This window comes from Dipodomys spectabilis, unplaced genomic scaffold (assembly GCF_019054845.1).
Source record: "Dipodomys spectabilis isolate Male_0828 unplaced genomic scaffold, ASM1905484v1 ptg000157l, whole genome shotgun sequence".
NCBI classification, from domain to species: domain Eukaryota; kingdom Metazoa; phylum Chordata; class Mammalia; order Rodentia; family Heteromyidae; genus Dipodomys; species Dipodomys spectabilis.
The window spans coordinates 6728086-6742492 of record NW_024870834.1 but is presented as its reverse complement, the minus strand read 5'-3'; the positions used below and the strand labels follow the sequence as shown (position 1 = coordinate 6742492).

At 50.5% G+C, this 14407-nt stretch overlaps 2 protein-coding genes across 4 annotated transcripts in view; both read right to left on the bottom strand.

Moving 5' to 3' along the window:
• The window catches only part of Ccdc88c (coiled-coil domain containing 88C), a 120157-nt gene extending 116859 nt beyond the window's left edge, over positions 1–3298 (bottom strand). For both annotated transcript variants that reach the window (XR_006149432.1, XM_042692561.1), the window contains exons 1-2: positions 3208–3298; positions 2335–2435 (exon numbers count right to left, since the gene is read on the bottom strand). Coding sequence is in view for 1 of the 2 variants with exons in the window: in XM_042692561.1 (XP_042548495.1) it covers positions 2335–2435; positions 3208–3267 (161 nt within the window). In the remaining variant the exon portion in view is untranslated. The remainder of the gene's footprint in view (positions 1–2334; positions 2436–3207) is intronic.
• Positions 3299–12589: 9291 nt separating this feature from the next.
• Positions 12590–14407, bottom strand: part of Ppp4r3a (protein phosphatase 4 regulatory subunit 3A) — a 56668-nt gene continuing 54850 nt past the window's right edge. For both annotated transcript variants that reach the window (XM_042692477.1, XM_042692478.1), the window contains exon 15: positions 12590–13851. In XM_042692477.1, the coding sequence (XP_042548411.1) occupies positions 13741–13851 (111 nt within the window). In that variant the 3' untranslated portion in view covers positions 12590–13740. The remainder of the gene's footprint in view (positions 13852–14407) is intronic.

The following is a 14407-nucleotide window of genomic DNA, read 5'->3' as shown; positions in this document are numbered from 1 at the left end:
GGAGGTGTCCTGGGCCCACCTACCCACCCGCCCCTCACTTTCCTAATCCAGGAAAGCACCCGTGCAATGAGAACACCCACTTCCAGAGTGATCATCTCGCTCATCACAGAACGAAAATAACATCGAAAAGGGGAGCAGCCCTTCAACCCAACATAGCTGCAGGCCACATTCAAACAAGTGATGAGCTGGCATTTCTCAAAGGAATGGCCAGCAGCAGGCTTCCCTGATTTACAAGCAAGTGGTAACTGCTTCAGGAATTCCAAAGGTCAGGCAAGAAAGAGAAACAGCCCGGGGCTTTTGTTCTCCCCAGAGCCAGGGTGTAAAAACTGAATGAAAGGCTGCTCTTCCCCCCCCCCCCCCCCCCCCCCCGCCCCCACAGACACACACTGCTAGCACTTTAACCAGTCTCTCTCAGGGGTGGGGAAGGACATGTATAAGTTTCACAGCTTCAGGCACCTGTTGGACCCAGCAGTTTCAGAGAACTAGAGAAAAGGGATTTGGGGGGCATTGCCCCAGTTCCAACCCACCACACCAGGAAGTTGCCCCTGAGAAGCCTAAGATCGTCAGTGCTGCTCAGCCAGGTCACCAGACCAGTCTCTGGAGAATCAAACAAGGAAGATTGCTAAGCTTTTTTTTTTTGGTCAGTCGTGGGGCTTGAACTCTGGGGCTTGGGCACTGTCCCTGTGCTCTTCAGCTCAAGACTAGCGTTCTACCCCTTGAGCCACAGCGCCACTTCCAGTTTTCTAGTGGTTTATGGGAGGTAAGAGTCTCACGGACTTTCCTGCCCGGGCTGGCTTTGAACCGTGATCCTCAGATCTCAACCTCCTGAGTAGCTAGGATTACAGGCGTGAGCCACCAGCACCTGGCTAATTTTTTCTTAAGTATCAACAAATACAGGCACAGGTGGCCAACAATTCTAGCTACTCAAGGGGCTTGAGAAACTGAGGACCGTGGTTCAAAGCCAACAGGGGAAGGAAAGTCTATGAGACCCTTATCTCCAATTAACCACCAAAACAGAGACAAGTAGAGCTGTGGCTCAGGTGGCAGAGTGGCCTTGTTCAAAAAAAAGCTCAGGAACAGTGCCCAGGCCCTGAGTTCAATCAAGACCCAGGAGTGGCACCAAGAAAAACAACAAAAAGCTGGTGGCTTATACCTGAAATCCTAGCTACTCAGGAGGCAAGTTCTGAGATCATACATAGTTCAAGCCAGCCCAGTAGCAACGTGAGATTCTTATCTCCAGTTAACCACCCAAAAGCTGAAAATGGAGCTGTGACTCAAGTGGTAGAGCTATAGCATTTAGCTAAGTGATGCCCATTCCCTGAGTTCAAGCCACAGTACTGGCACTAGATAGACAGACATCTTGATGTATCTATAGATACAGAACATAATTGCTCCACCCAAAGGTGGTAAAGTCTCTTTCCTATGTTGTGACATGGAATGACTTACGAAAATTAAAGGTGCAAGGTAACTGGAAAAAAAATCGTAAACAGATCTTTTCAGGTAGAATCTATTCAAATCACTTCTGGATATGCCAGAACTCTCACCTCCTCCTCTGCTTCCTCCCCCCCTCCCCCTCTTCTTCAGTTCAAGGACTGGTACTGGGATATATACGATTCAGAGAACATTAGGATGTTTTATTTTGCTTTCAGCACACGTGAATCACGCTGACACTCAGTTCCAATATGCTCTTGCAGTCTGAGCTTAAAACAATGCGGAGGTAGGAGCCAACACCTACACAGTGGCAGTGTCAATCACACAGACGGGCAGGCTCTGCAGAACTCAGCTACAGGAAAGGATGTGGTCTGCCATATCCACAAGCAAGCCTAAGTTCCACCCAGACGCCGTGTAGCCGTCCACATGCTTCCAAACCAACCAGCACCAGCACAGGACACTCGGTGCCCATTCTAACACAGTTACTTCAAATCCAGCTCACAGGACTGGACTTACAATTTGCACTTGCTCTTGGGGCAAAGAAAAGGAAATCTTGAGGGTGCCCTTACATCTACACTGAGGCTTTATACTCGCCCCTGAGGCTCCAGTCCACCACCCCAAAACTTCCTGAAACACAACTCCCAGAACCCCTACAACATAAAGTAGGCTTAAAAAAAAAAAAGCCATTGTTTAAATAACAATGAAGTCAATCACACCACCTGCACCCGGGGTCGAGGCCAAATTTCCTTCCCCCAAACAAGCTGCGGGCCTAACATACCCAGCAGATTGGTAAAAAGCACCTCAAGACCGTGATCCCCGCATCTCCCCGGGCCACCCCCACAGCCGGAAACTTTTCTAAAGCCGCTCCTTCTCGAGCCTTCGTCGGTGACGAGGGCAACTTACATTTGCAACATGATTTGGTTCAGAAAGATGCCATCCACTAAATCCATGTACATAGTCAGGTTGTCCTGGTTCCCGCTTCCAAACGGGCCAAAAGTTTTCACCTGCGGGGAGATTAAGACAGGAAGTCACGCGCGGGCAGCGAGCGGGCGAGCGAGCGGCGCCCCGGGGGCCGGGGCCGGGGCCGGGGCCGGGGCCGGGGCCGGGGCCGGGGCCGGGGCCGGGGCCGGGGCCGGGGCCGGCGCCGGGGCCGCGGGAGGCGCCGCCGCGCGGCCCCGCCAGGCACCGGGCCCACCCTGCGCCCGTGGCCGGGCAACAGTCGCCAGGCAGGGGAGAAGGAAAACTTCCCCACGACTTTTTTCTTTCCTCCAGCGTCTCGGGGCAAGAAAGAGACAAACTAAGGAAACAAATCAACGCCGGGTGGAGCTGCTCAAGAAACCCCTGGCGTCCCGGCGCCACGGGACGGCAGTGCGCCCACCCGGCCTGTGCGCGGTCCGCCCGGCGCCCCCAGGCTCACCGCCCCGTCAGCCCCCCCCCGGGCTCAGGGTGCACCGACTTCACGAGGCCATCCCCTGGGGCGCGGGGTGCTTTTGGGGGGGTGGGGGAGCGGTGGGAACAGGGGTGAGCGCTGGGACCCCGCGCCGGGCGGGAACAGGTGTAACCCTCTTCGGCCCGGGCCCGGCCTGGGAAGGCGCGGGCTGCGGAGTTGGAAGCGGAGACCGCAGGGCCCGGGGCCCGGGGGTGAGGGGGGCGGGCGGAGCGGGGGGGGGGGGAGCGGAGGGCTGGGGTTCGGCCGCGCCGCACTCCCCCCCCCCCCCGGCCCGGCGCGAGGAGAGCCGGGCGCCAACAAAGGGGAGGTGGAGCGGACGCACTCACCCAGGTCACCAGCGGGCTCTGCAGGAAGAGCTCCATGAGCTCCGACACCGTCACGTCCATGCCGAGGCTGCGCCCGCCGGCTCCGCACCCCGCGTCCGCGTCCCCCCTCCCCGCGCCGCGGTACAAAGCGGCTCCGGACAGCGAGCGAGCGAGCGGCGGGGCGCGGGGCTGCGGCGGCTCGCGCCCGGGAGACAAAGGCGGGGCGCGCGAGCCCACGTTCCGCGGCCCCGGCGGCCCCGCGGCGGCCCCGCGCCCCGCCCGGGCTGGGGAAGGGGGAGGAACAATGCGGGCGCCCCGCCCCTCCGCAGCCCCGGGCGACCGGCGCGCCGCGCGGCCCAGCCCGCCCCGGGGGAGCCCGGGGCGCGGGAGGAGCCGCGGGGTGTCGGGGACGCCGCCCGGCGGCAGCGGGGTCACACGTGGGCCTTGCCCACGCCTGACCCCCCCCCCGGCTGCCCGCGTGCGGGGCCGCAGCACGTGGCGCCCAGGCCTCCCCCACACACACCCCGCAGGCGCACGCGCGCAGGGAGGCGCCACGTGCGGGAGAGGAGCGCCCACCCGCGTCCGCGCCGCTCCCGGGGCCTGCACCCCTCCTCCCCGGTCCCCGGCGCGCCGGGCAGGTGCAGCCCGCGGGCCGAGCCGCCTCGCCGGCCTCCCGAGGCTCCGCAGGAGCCCAGCCCGAGGCGGGAGAACCGATCCCGCGCGCGCCTCGGGGTTCGGGGTGGGGGCAGGCCTGGCCTTGGCCCCGGGACCGGCGGGGCTCGGGCGCTGCGTGCCCGGGGAAACTTTTACGCCGACTTGGGCTTCGGGCTGGCGGTCACAGACACACACACCTCCCGCGCCCCTAGCCTTCTAGAAGTTCCGGTAGGAAGCGGGTGATGGGGCCGCACCCACTGGGGCCCGGCCCAGCCCCGGCGATCCAGCCCGCCGCGGCCACTTGTCCCCGGGGAGGGGTGCCGAGGCCCGTCCGGGGTGCCTCGCTGCGGCTTCGGTGGCAAAAGGGACCAGGGACGCAAGCGGCCGGGACACCAGCCGTGGGGCGGGATGGGAGGTGCGGAGGGAAGGCAGCCGCCCGCGCCCCAGGTGCAGACCGGCCCCCCGTCCCCTGCACCGCCGGGCGGTGATTGCACGCGTGGACTCAGACCTGGTTCACGGGTTCAATCCTCAGGGGAGTGAGTTTCCCAGAGGAGCCAAACCTCAGGGTCGGCCCGGGCAGTGTCCAGCAAGGACGCTGCAGGCTTTCCATGGCCGCTGTGGGGGCAGATCCGTGGGGAGCTTGGCCGTTGTCAAGTGTGGGCGCTGCGACCCCTGCCGGCCACACGCCGCATTACAGCCCAGTCTGGCTGGTAAGCGAGGCCTGCAACAGGAAAGACCCCGCAGGAACTCAACTTCGGAGACCTGTGGCTGTATTCTAGAAGTTCATTAGAAGAGGCTCTTAATTTTAAGTCTGTGAAATTAAGGCGCTTGGAGAACACGTCGGAGGTGTGCGTGCATCCAGCTTTCCTTAGAAGGCCCCTGCTCTGAGGTGATCAGTTGTATGTGTTTTTTTTTCCCTTCCTGTTGTGGTTTTTTATTTTTTATTTTGAAAGACTGCACTTACTAGGCAAGCCACCACTTGAGCAACAGGTCGAACCCTACTTTTACTTTTTGCCGTTTTCTGGGGCTTGAACTCAGAACCTAGGCACGGTCCCTTGAGTTTCTTCTGCTCAGGCACTGTACCACTTTGAACCACAGCTCCACTTCCAACCTTTTTTGTAATTTATTGGAGATAGAGTCTCACAGACTCTCCAGCCCGGGCTGGCTTTGAACAGTGATCTCTAGATCTCAGCCTCTTGATTGTAGGATGATAGATGGGATTATAGATGGGAGCCATTGGTGTCTGGTTGAGCCGTACATTTTTTTTGGGGGGGGGGGTCTGAACTCGGTCTGGGCGCTGTCCCTCAGCTCTTCAGCTCAAGGCTAGCACTCCACCACTTGAGCCACAGCACCACTTCCGGCTTTTTTTTTCTGCTTATGTGGTGCTGAGGAATCGAACCCAGGGCCTCAAGCACGCAAGGCAAGGCAAGTGCTGTACCACTGAGCCACCTTCCCAGCCCGAGCCGTACATTTTGTGTGTATTCCTGTCCCAAGGCTTGAACTCAGGGCTTGAGCACTGTCCCTGAGCTTTTTTGCTCTTTTTGTGTGTATGTGTGTGTGGTTAATTGGAGATAAGAGTCTTGCAGACTTTCTTGACTGGGCTGGCTTTGAACCACAGTCCTCAGGTCTCGGCCTCCTGAGTAGCTAGGATTACAGGCATGAGCCATTGCCACCCCTGCTTTTTGCTGGTTATTTTACAGTTGTTATCTTGCAGGCTTTTCTCTCTGGGTTGGCTTTCAACCAGATTTCGACTTCCTTAGTAGCTAGGATTATAGGTATAAGCCACGAGGGCTTTGTTACAGTCTTGACATATTTCCTATCCAGGTATGAGAGTTTTCCCCCTGGGATATTAACAAGTCACTGAGCTACAGCCACCCAAGAAATTCTCTTAGTTTTTCTTTCTTTCCTGCAAGTACTGGGGACTCACACTTCTATCTTTTTCGTTCAGGGCTGTCTCTCTACCACACGAGCTACAGCTCCACTTTAGCTTTTGCTGGTCAATTGGAGATTAGAGTCTCATTTTGTGCCCAGGCTGGCTTCCAACCCAGATCTGCAGATCGGAACCTCCTCTAAGTAACTAGGATTATAGGTGTGATGCACCAGCACCTGGCTGCAGCAGGAATTTCTATTTTGGGGGTGAGTTACCTGTGCTGGTTTGCAGTTATCGGTGTATCCACCACAGATCCTGTGCTCAGATCAAAAGAAATTAACACAGCTACCCTGTTCCCTGTGGACAGCTGGGCAGGTGAGCTGGGTAGTGTCTATTAAGGGTAGGAAGACACCAAAGAATTGGATGGATGAATGTAAGAAAGGGTGTGGAGACTATAAAGTTTGTAAAAATATACAATCATTTGTTCATCCTTTTTAATTTTTATTTTTTGGTGCCAGTCTTGGGCCTGAGTCTTGAACTCAGGACCCTGGCACTGTCCCTGAGCTTTTTGCTCAAAGATAGGAATCTACCATTGAGCCACAACTCCACTTCTGGCTTTTGGGGGGAGAAATTAATTGGAGATAGACCTTACTGCTTGGTCTGGCTTCAAACCATGATCCTCAGATCTCAGCCTCCTGAGTAGCAAGGATTACCTGCTTGCTCCTGATCTTCTGATTCATCCTACTACTGCTGCTTTATGAGCAACTGGGTCTGAGTCTCCTAGGGGAATGGCAGGAGCTTCAAAGAGCAGTTAAGACACACCCAGCAGTGCCCCAGCCTCCTCCTTCCTTCCCAACCACCCACAGTGAGCCATCTGTCTGAGCCTCGACTTTTTTTTTTTGGTTTGAACTCAGGGCTTGTCCTTCAGCTCTTCAGCTCAAGGCTAGTGCTTTACCACTTGAGCCACAGAGCCACTTCCAGTTTTCTGGTGGTTAATTGGAGATGAGTCTCACAGACTTTCCTACCTGGGCTGGCTTTGAACCATGAGCCATCTCAGCCTCCTGAGTCGCTAGGATTACAGGCATGAGCCATCAGTGCCTGGCTTGACTCTTATTTTTTTAAATGTCTTTTTCATTTCTGGATATAAATGTACATGCTGATTCTATGTTCTTTCTTGGGTGGAAGCTGGGTTTTTCATTCAGATAAATTGTCTCCTCCCTCTCAGGACTCCAACTCAGTAGTGATATTTTTGTATCTCCTGCAGGAGTTTTATTTGTGTATATAACTTAGGGATAAAGGAGGGAATAGTTTTTTTTTCTCTATGGATCACTGTGGGTTGTTTTTTTTTTTGTCAGTTATGGGGTTTGAACTCTGGACCTGGGTGCTGTCCCTCAGCATTTCAGCTCAAAGTGAGTGCTCTACCGCTTGAGCCACAGCGCCACTTCCGGTTTTCTAGTGCTTTATTGAAGATGAGTCTCACAGACTTTCCTGCCCGGGCTGGCTTTGAACTGTGATCCTCAGATCTCAGCCTCCTGAGTAGCTAGGATTACAGGCGTGAGCCACCGGTGCCTGGCTTATCACTGTGATTTTTGCTAAACAGAAATTATTTTGGGGGTGGTGCTACCGGCCTTGGTGGCATGTGCCTGTAATCACTTTCTTTTTGGTACACATGCACCAAAAACATTGAGGCTTGGACTCAGGGTCTGGATGCTGTCCCTTAGCTTTTTGACTCAACCACTTGAGTCACAGCTTTACTTCTGGCTTTTTGGTGGTTTATTGGAGATGAGTGTTAGGGACTTTCCTGTCTGGGCTGGCTTGGAACCCAAAGCCTCAGATCTCAGCCTTCTGAGTAGCTAGGATTACAGGCGTGAGCCACCAGCGCCCAGCAAGTGCCTGTAATCACACGGAGACAGAAGCAAATTCCTGACTTCAAGGCAACCCAAGTTGGACTGAGAGGAAACTAGGAAAGAGTCGGAGATCCTACCTCAAAAACAAAATATAAAAGGGTAGGAGGGCTGGGTAGTTGGCTCAGTGGTAGAGCGCTTGCCTTGGATGCATGAGGCCCTGGGTTCGATTCCTCAGCACCACATAAGCAGAAAAAGCCGAAGTGGCACTGTGGCTCAAGTGGTAGAGTGCTAACTAGCCTTGAGCTGAAGAGCTGAGGGACAGCGCCCAGGCCGAGTTCAGGCCCCACAACCGGCAAAAAAAAAAAAAAAAAAAGGGGGTAGGCCAGGCACGGCTCATGCCTGCAATCCCAACTATTTGTGGGGTGGGGGTGGGGGGGAGAGGGGGAGGGGAGGAGGGGATGTAGAGGGCAGGATTGTGGTTCAAGGCCTGCTAGGCAAAAAAAAAAACCAAAAACAATAACAACAAAAAAACTGCTCCCCCCCAACACTCCCAATAAGCTTGAGGATCAGTAGCTGTACTGGTCTCAACTCTCAGGGAAGCAGTAAGTAGGATCACTAAAGCCCAGACAACATAGCAAACTCTTCCCTACCCCTTTTGTTTTGTGTTGGTACTGGAGCTTGAACTCAGGACCTCAAACTCTTGCTTGGCTGTTTGGCTCAACTAGCACTCTATCACTCTACCACAGCTACACTTCTGGCTTTTTGCTGATTACTTGGAGATGTCTCCTTTCTGCCTGGGTTGGGTTTGAACCAGTATCCTCAGATCTCAGCCTCTTGGAGTAGCAGGATTACAGGTGTGACACAAAAGCCATCTTGGCTCTCCCATTGAGCATCTCCAGCCTTCCTCACTTGGGAATACTGAAAGATGAGTGTCAATCCATCATCAAAGGCAAGCAGAGCACTCAAGAGAAAAGGTACACACAATGCATTCTTCCAAGCATAGCAAGATGGTATTGGGGACACACACACACACACACAGTGACCTGAATGGAGCTTGGGAACGTAAAGAAGCCTGACATTCGCGATAAGAGAGCTATTAAAATTTAGAGCAGCCATAAGAAAGCACAATGCTATTATAGAAGCCAAGAGAACAGTATGAAGACAGGGTGGACAGCCAATGCTGTTTGTCAAGCCACAAGATGGTGGGTGCAATGTGACTTACGCCAGCGGCTTCTGTAGGATGGTGGTGGAAAGGTTAACTAAACATGCAGCTAGCTAGTAAGCCCAGCACTGGTGGCTCACACCTGTAATCCTAGCTACTCAGGAGGCTGAGATCTGAGGATTGCAGTTCAAAACCAGTCTAAGCAGGACAGTCCCCAATCAGGCTCTCATCGCCAGTTAAAAAAAACAAGAAAGTGGGCTGGGAAGGTGGCTCAGTGGTAGAGCTCTTGCCTTGCATGCATGAGGCCCTGGGTTCGATTCCTCAGCACCACATAAGCAGAAAAAGCCGGAAGTGGCGCTGTGGCTTAAGTGGTAGAACGTTAGCCTTGAGCTGAAAAGCTGAGAGACAGCACCTAGATCCAGAGTTCAGACCCCACAACTGACCATAAAAAAAAAAAAAAAAGTGGTAGAGCACTAGCTTTTAACGACAGAGCTCAGGGCCAGTGCCTAGGCCAGTTCAAGCCCCATTATCAACAAAAAACAAGCAAAAACCCACTATTCCTCGTGAGAATTTACCTAGGAGGCCACATAAAGTTGTGTCGCCAACTACAGCAATTTAAGGAGGACATTGTAACCAGTGACTCTCATTTCCTTTCAGTTTTGCCACTCTAGGGAGCCAAGACAAAACAATAAAAATCCAGGCAAAAACCACTTCAGAGTCAGCCTTGATACCACTGCATTTCCTCATATGCCCAATAAAACCTAATGTAGCTGTATGTAAGCATTATCAAGGTCTTACAACTTTTCCTTCAAAAGGAGTTTTTTTTGGGAGGGGGGAGTGAGGAGGAGGGCTCTGGAGTTTGAACTCAGGGTCTGGGTGTTGTCCCTGATCTTTTTTTTTTTTTCTCTGAAGGCTAGCACTCTATCACAAGAACCATAAATAAGTCTTACAGTTTCCTGCCCAGACTGGCTGAGCCTCAATCCGAATCTCAGCCTCCTGTGTAAAGATTGTAAATGCAGGGCTAGGAAGGTGGCTCAGAGGTAGAGTGTGTGCCTAGCATGCATAGGCCCTAGGTTCCATTCCTTAGTACCATATACACAGAAAAAAGCCTTACGTGGCACTGTGGCTCAATAAATAGAGCACTAGCCTTGAACCAAAAGAAGCTAAGAGACAGTAACCAGGCTCTGAGTTCAAGTCCCGTGATAGGAAAAAACAACAACAAAAAGATTACAAGCATGAGCTACTGGCACCCAACTCAAAATGATTTTTTATTTTGTTTTGTGTCTGTTGTGGGGCTTGAACTCTCTCTAGGCCTGGAGGGTGTCCCTAAGTAATTTTTGCTCAAGGCGAGTGCTCTACCACTTGAGCCACAGCACCACTTCTGGTTTTCTGGTGGTTCATTGGAGGTAAGAGTCTCACAGACTTTCCTGCCCCGGCTGGTTTTTGAGCTGCGTGATCCTCAGGTCTCAGGCTCCTGAATAGCTAGGATGACAGGATCTGAACCACACAGCTAGTAACAATGCTTTTAAAAGAAGTTTTAGAAATCCATTGACCACTTGGGATTTTCACTTCAATCTTAGTTTAAACTTGATGCTATTCTAAACCCTGCAACCTCTGCAACTAATGCTTAAATAAAAAATAATGGCTTATCAGCTCACAATTTATGAAAGCATGTGGTGTTTAATTCTGCTATCCAAATTCCAAGGAAAGACCCAATAATGTCAGGTAAGTTAGTTTAAATTTTTATATTTAATGAAGGCTAAGGAAGGATTAGAGAGCTAAAGGCCCATGGAACAAGGCCCTGCCCAAACAATACAGGAGGGAAGGCACAGAAGAGGAAGGAAGGAAAGAAAAAAACAAAAAGCCAGGTGAGGCTGGCTCACACTTGTAACCTAGCTACTCAGGAGGCTGTGAGGTTCATTTCCACTAAACTGCCAAAAAAGCCACAAGTGGCTCAATTGTTAGAATGCTAGTCTGGAGCAGCTCAGGGACAGCCCAGGCTCTGAGTTCAAGCCCCAGGACTGGTACAAAAATGAAAACTGTATTCTCTCCACTTAGAAGGCCAAGACAGGAGGATCATGAGTTTGATGCTAGTCAGGGCTATAAAGGTAGTTTGAGGTCAGGTTGGGCTATACAGTGAAGATGGCTTATTGAAGCCAGGCGCTGGTGGCTCACACCTGTAAATCCTAGCTACTCAGGAGGCTGAGATCTGAGGATCATAGTTCAAAAGCCAGCCCAAGCAGTAAAGTCCATGAGACTCTTATCTCCAATAAACCACTAGAAAACCCAAAGTGGCGCTGTGGCTCAAGTAGTAGGGCACGCACCTTGAGCTGAAAAATGCAAGACAGGGCCCAAGCCCAGAGTTCAAGCCCCATGACCGAAATAAGTCAATTTTTGGATTTCTTGAACTCAGGACTTTGTTTTGGTGGGTCATTGGCCTTGAACTCTGGGCCTGGGCGCTGTCTCTGAGCTCTTCAGCTCAAGGCCAGTGCTCTACCACTTGAACTACAGTGCCACTTCTGGTTTTCTAAGTGGTTTATTGGAGATAGGAGTCTCTTAGACTTTTCTGCCTGGGCTGGCTTTGAACCGTGATCCTCAGCTCTCAGCCTCCTGAGTAGCTAGGGTACAGTCATGAGCCATTGGCACCCAGCTTGAACTTAGGACTTTTAAATTCTTGACTTTTTTTTTTTTTGGGGGGGGGGGGGTCCGGTCATTGGGCCTGGGCGCTGTCCCTCAGCTCTTCAGCTTAAGGCTAGCACTCTACCACTTGAGTCACAGCGCCACTTCGGGCTTTTTTCTTTTTGCTTATGTGGTGCTGAGGAATCGAACCCAGGGCCTCATGCATGCAAGGCAAGCGCTCTACCACTGAGCCACCTTCTGAGCCCACTATTCTTGACTTTTTCACTCAAAGCTGGTACTCCTCCACCTGAGCCACAACTCTAACTTTTTGCTGGTTCATTGGAGAATAGAGTCTTGAGGATGTCTGCCCAGATTAGCTTCAAGCCTCAATCCTCAGATCTTGGCCTCCTATCATTCCAGGCTACCAGTGCCTAGCTCAAATTTAATCTTTTTTTTTTGGTCAGTCGTGGGGCTTGAACTCTGGGCCTGGGCATTGTCCCTCAGCTCTTCAGCTAGTGCTCTACCGCTTGACACAGCGCCACTTCCAGTTTTCTGAGTGGTTTATTGGAGATAAGAGTCTCACAGAGGGCTGGGAAGGTGGCTCAGTGGTAGAGCGCTTGCCTTGCATGCCTGAGGCCCTGGGTTTGATTCCTCAGCACCACATAAGCAAAAAGCCGGAAGTGGCGCTGTGGCTCAAGTGGTAGAGCGCTCGCCTTGAGCTGAAGAGCTGAGGGACAGCGCCCAGGCCCAGAGTTCAAGCCCCACGACCGACAAAAAAAAAAAAAAAAAAAAGTCTCACAGACTTTCCTGAATGGGCTAGCTTTGAACCTCGATCCTCAGATCTCAGTCTCCTGAGTAGCTAGGATTACAGGCATGAGCCACCAGTGCCCACCTAAACTTAAATCTCTTATAGTTAACTATGCTTTGAAAGTACATGTTTACTAAGGAAAAAAAGAGCTCCACGTTTTCTTAAAAGTGAGGGTATGTGGATTTGAGATATTAATTTTTGGTTCCTTAAAATAATTTCATATCTAACAATAAGTCTACTTTCTTTTGGTAGTGCTAGGGATGAAGCCAGTGCTTCATGCCTACTGCTAGACAAGTGTGCCACCGTAGTAAGCTTTACCTCCAAGTCCCCCAAATAGAGCTTTAATAAAGTGGTAGATGATGGCCCTTACTTGTATAGGAAACACTGGTATTCCAAAGGGAATAGTTAAAAAAGAAAAAGAAAGAAAAGAAACATACAACTAATACAATTTCTCTTGCTCTTCACTTTTCTTTTTATTATTCAAAAGTCAAATGGTTTTTAAATCATCCATCCTCAATTTTGATTTAATGTACCGTCATTTCCCCAAGATATGAAATTTTAGAATCTCTTTGGAATACTAATTTCATGTGTCTAAGTTTAACAAAACTGTTTTTTAAATTCCACTCTATTTCCCTGAAATCTTGAGACAGTTGCTGATGTAAATTTTAATATAAAATACTTAGTCACAAAATAGTATTGCTTTTGTATGCACATAGTTGTAAGATTAATTTGCTTTTGTCAATAAAAACTATACCATCTTTCATAAAACTCTAAACAAATTAAGAACTGTGATGTAGAACAAAAATTACACATGGTAAAACAGGTACCAGCACAACGTCAGGTTATATTACATCAAAAAATGTTTTAATGGTCCCAAATATATATATTTAACAACTAAGCATACACTCGGGAGGAAAAAATGTTTTTTTAAAAAAATTATGACACAAATGACCACATCTAGAATTCCACTCAATCTTTAATCAAGTAGGGACAAATCCCCACTTTACAAAAAAAAAAAAAAAAAAAAAAAAAAATCTGCAGTTTGAAGGGCAAAGGGAACAGATAAAAAAGAGGAAACTTTGTATTTGCCCCACCCCCACAGAGGTTTTCCAAACCTGTTGAAACTTGACTAAAATGTTCAGAATGTATGGATTTTAAAGGCAGGTCTCTTTAAACAAAGAAACTGCTGGCATCCTTATCTAGTGAAGAACTATGGCAGAAAGGCTCATTCTTCCAAGTCTCAAACATGGTCCAAGAAAGCATGTTCTGATTGTAGCAACTGACCAGTCAATCCAGAGTTCCACTTACAAAACCCCTGCCCTGTTGGCTTTTTGTTTCCATTTCCTTCCCTGAGAAAAGGGCAATGTGTGGTCCAAGCTGGAGAGCTCAAAGGCTTAAATCTTCCCCTAAAAGCATGGTATCCCCTCCTCCTGCTCCATTGAATTGGCACTTGATGAGCAGAAGTCCAGTGTACGCAGCTGATCTGCATCAGTCATTCACAAGAGACCACTGCGCTTTGTTGTGGATTTCTGTAGGGGGGAGGGGTAGAGAACCAGTTTTGTCAACAGGTACTGATCATAGGCAGTTGCCATTATTATGACTCAAATTTTGCTTTCTTTGACAATGGTAGAGTATCTTCCTTGTCTTCATCCTCATCATCATCTTCATCGTCATCAGGATAATCTACCAGACCCACAAGTCCTCCCTGCAGAGAGAAATACAGATTGCTTAAAGAACAAAACACTATCTCTAAAAATACCTGTGGGTTTAAGACGGGAAAAAGTAGACATCTTACCTCAACACATTAACTTATGGTTTTATCTGGGAGATGGGACTGTGTGAGAGTGAAACTCATTATTATTCTATTTTCCTAATCTACATTTTAGAAGGGAAAAATTTAAATTACCTAGTATTAACAAAAAAATTCTCCTAGGAAGTGGCGCTGTGGCTCAAGCGATAGAGCGCTCACCTTGAGCTGAAGAACTGAGGGACAGTGCCCAGGCCCAGAGTTCAAGCCCCAAGACAGACAAAACAAAAACAAAATTCTCCTAGCCAGTGCCAGTGGCTCACGCTTGTAACACTAGCTACTTAGGAGGCTAATATCTGAGTATAGCTGTTTGAAGCTGCCTTGGGCAGAAAAGTCCATGAGACGTACCTCCAATAAACTATTCAAAGCTGGAAGTGGGGGTTGGGAAGGTGGCTCAGTGGTAGAGTGCTTGCCTTGCATGCATGAGGCCCTGAGTTGGATTCCTCAGCACCAC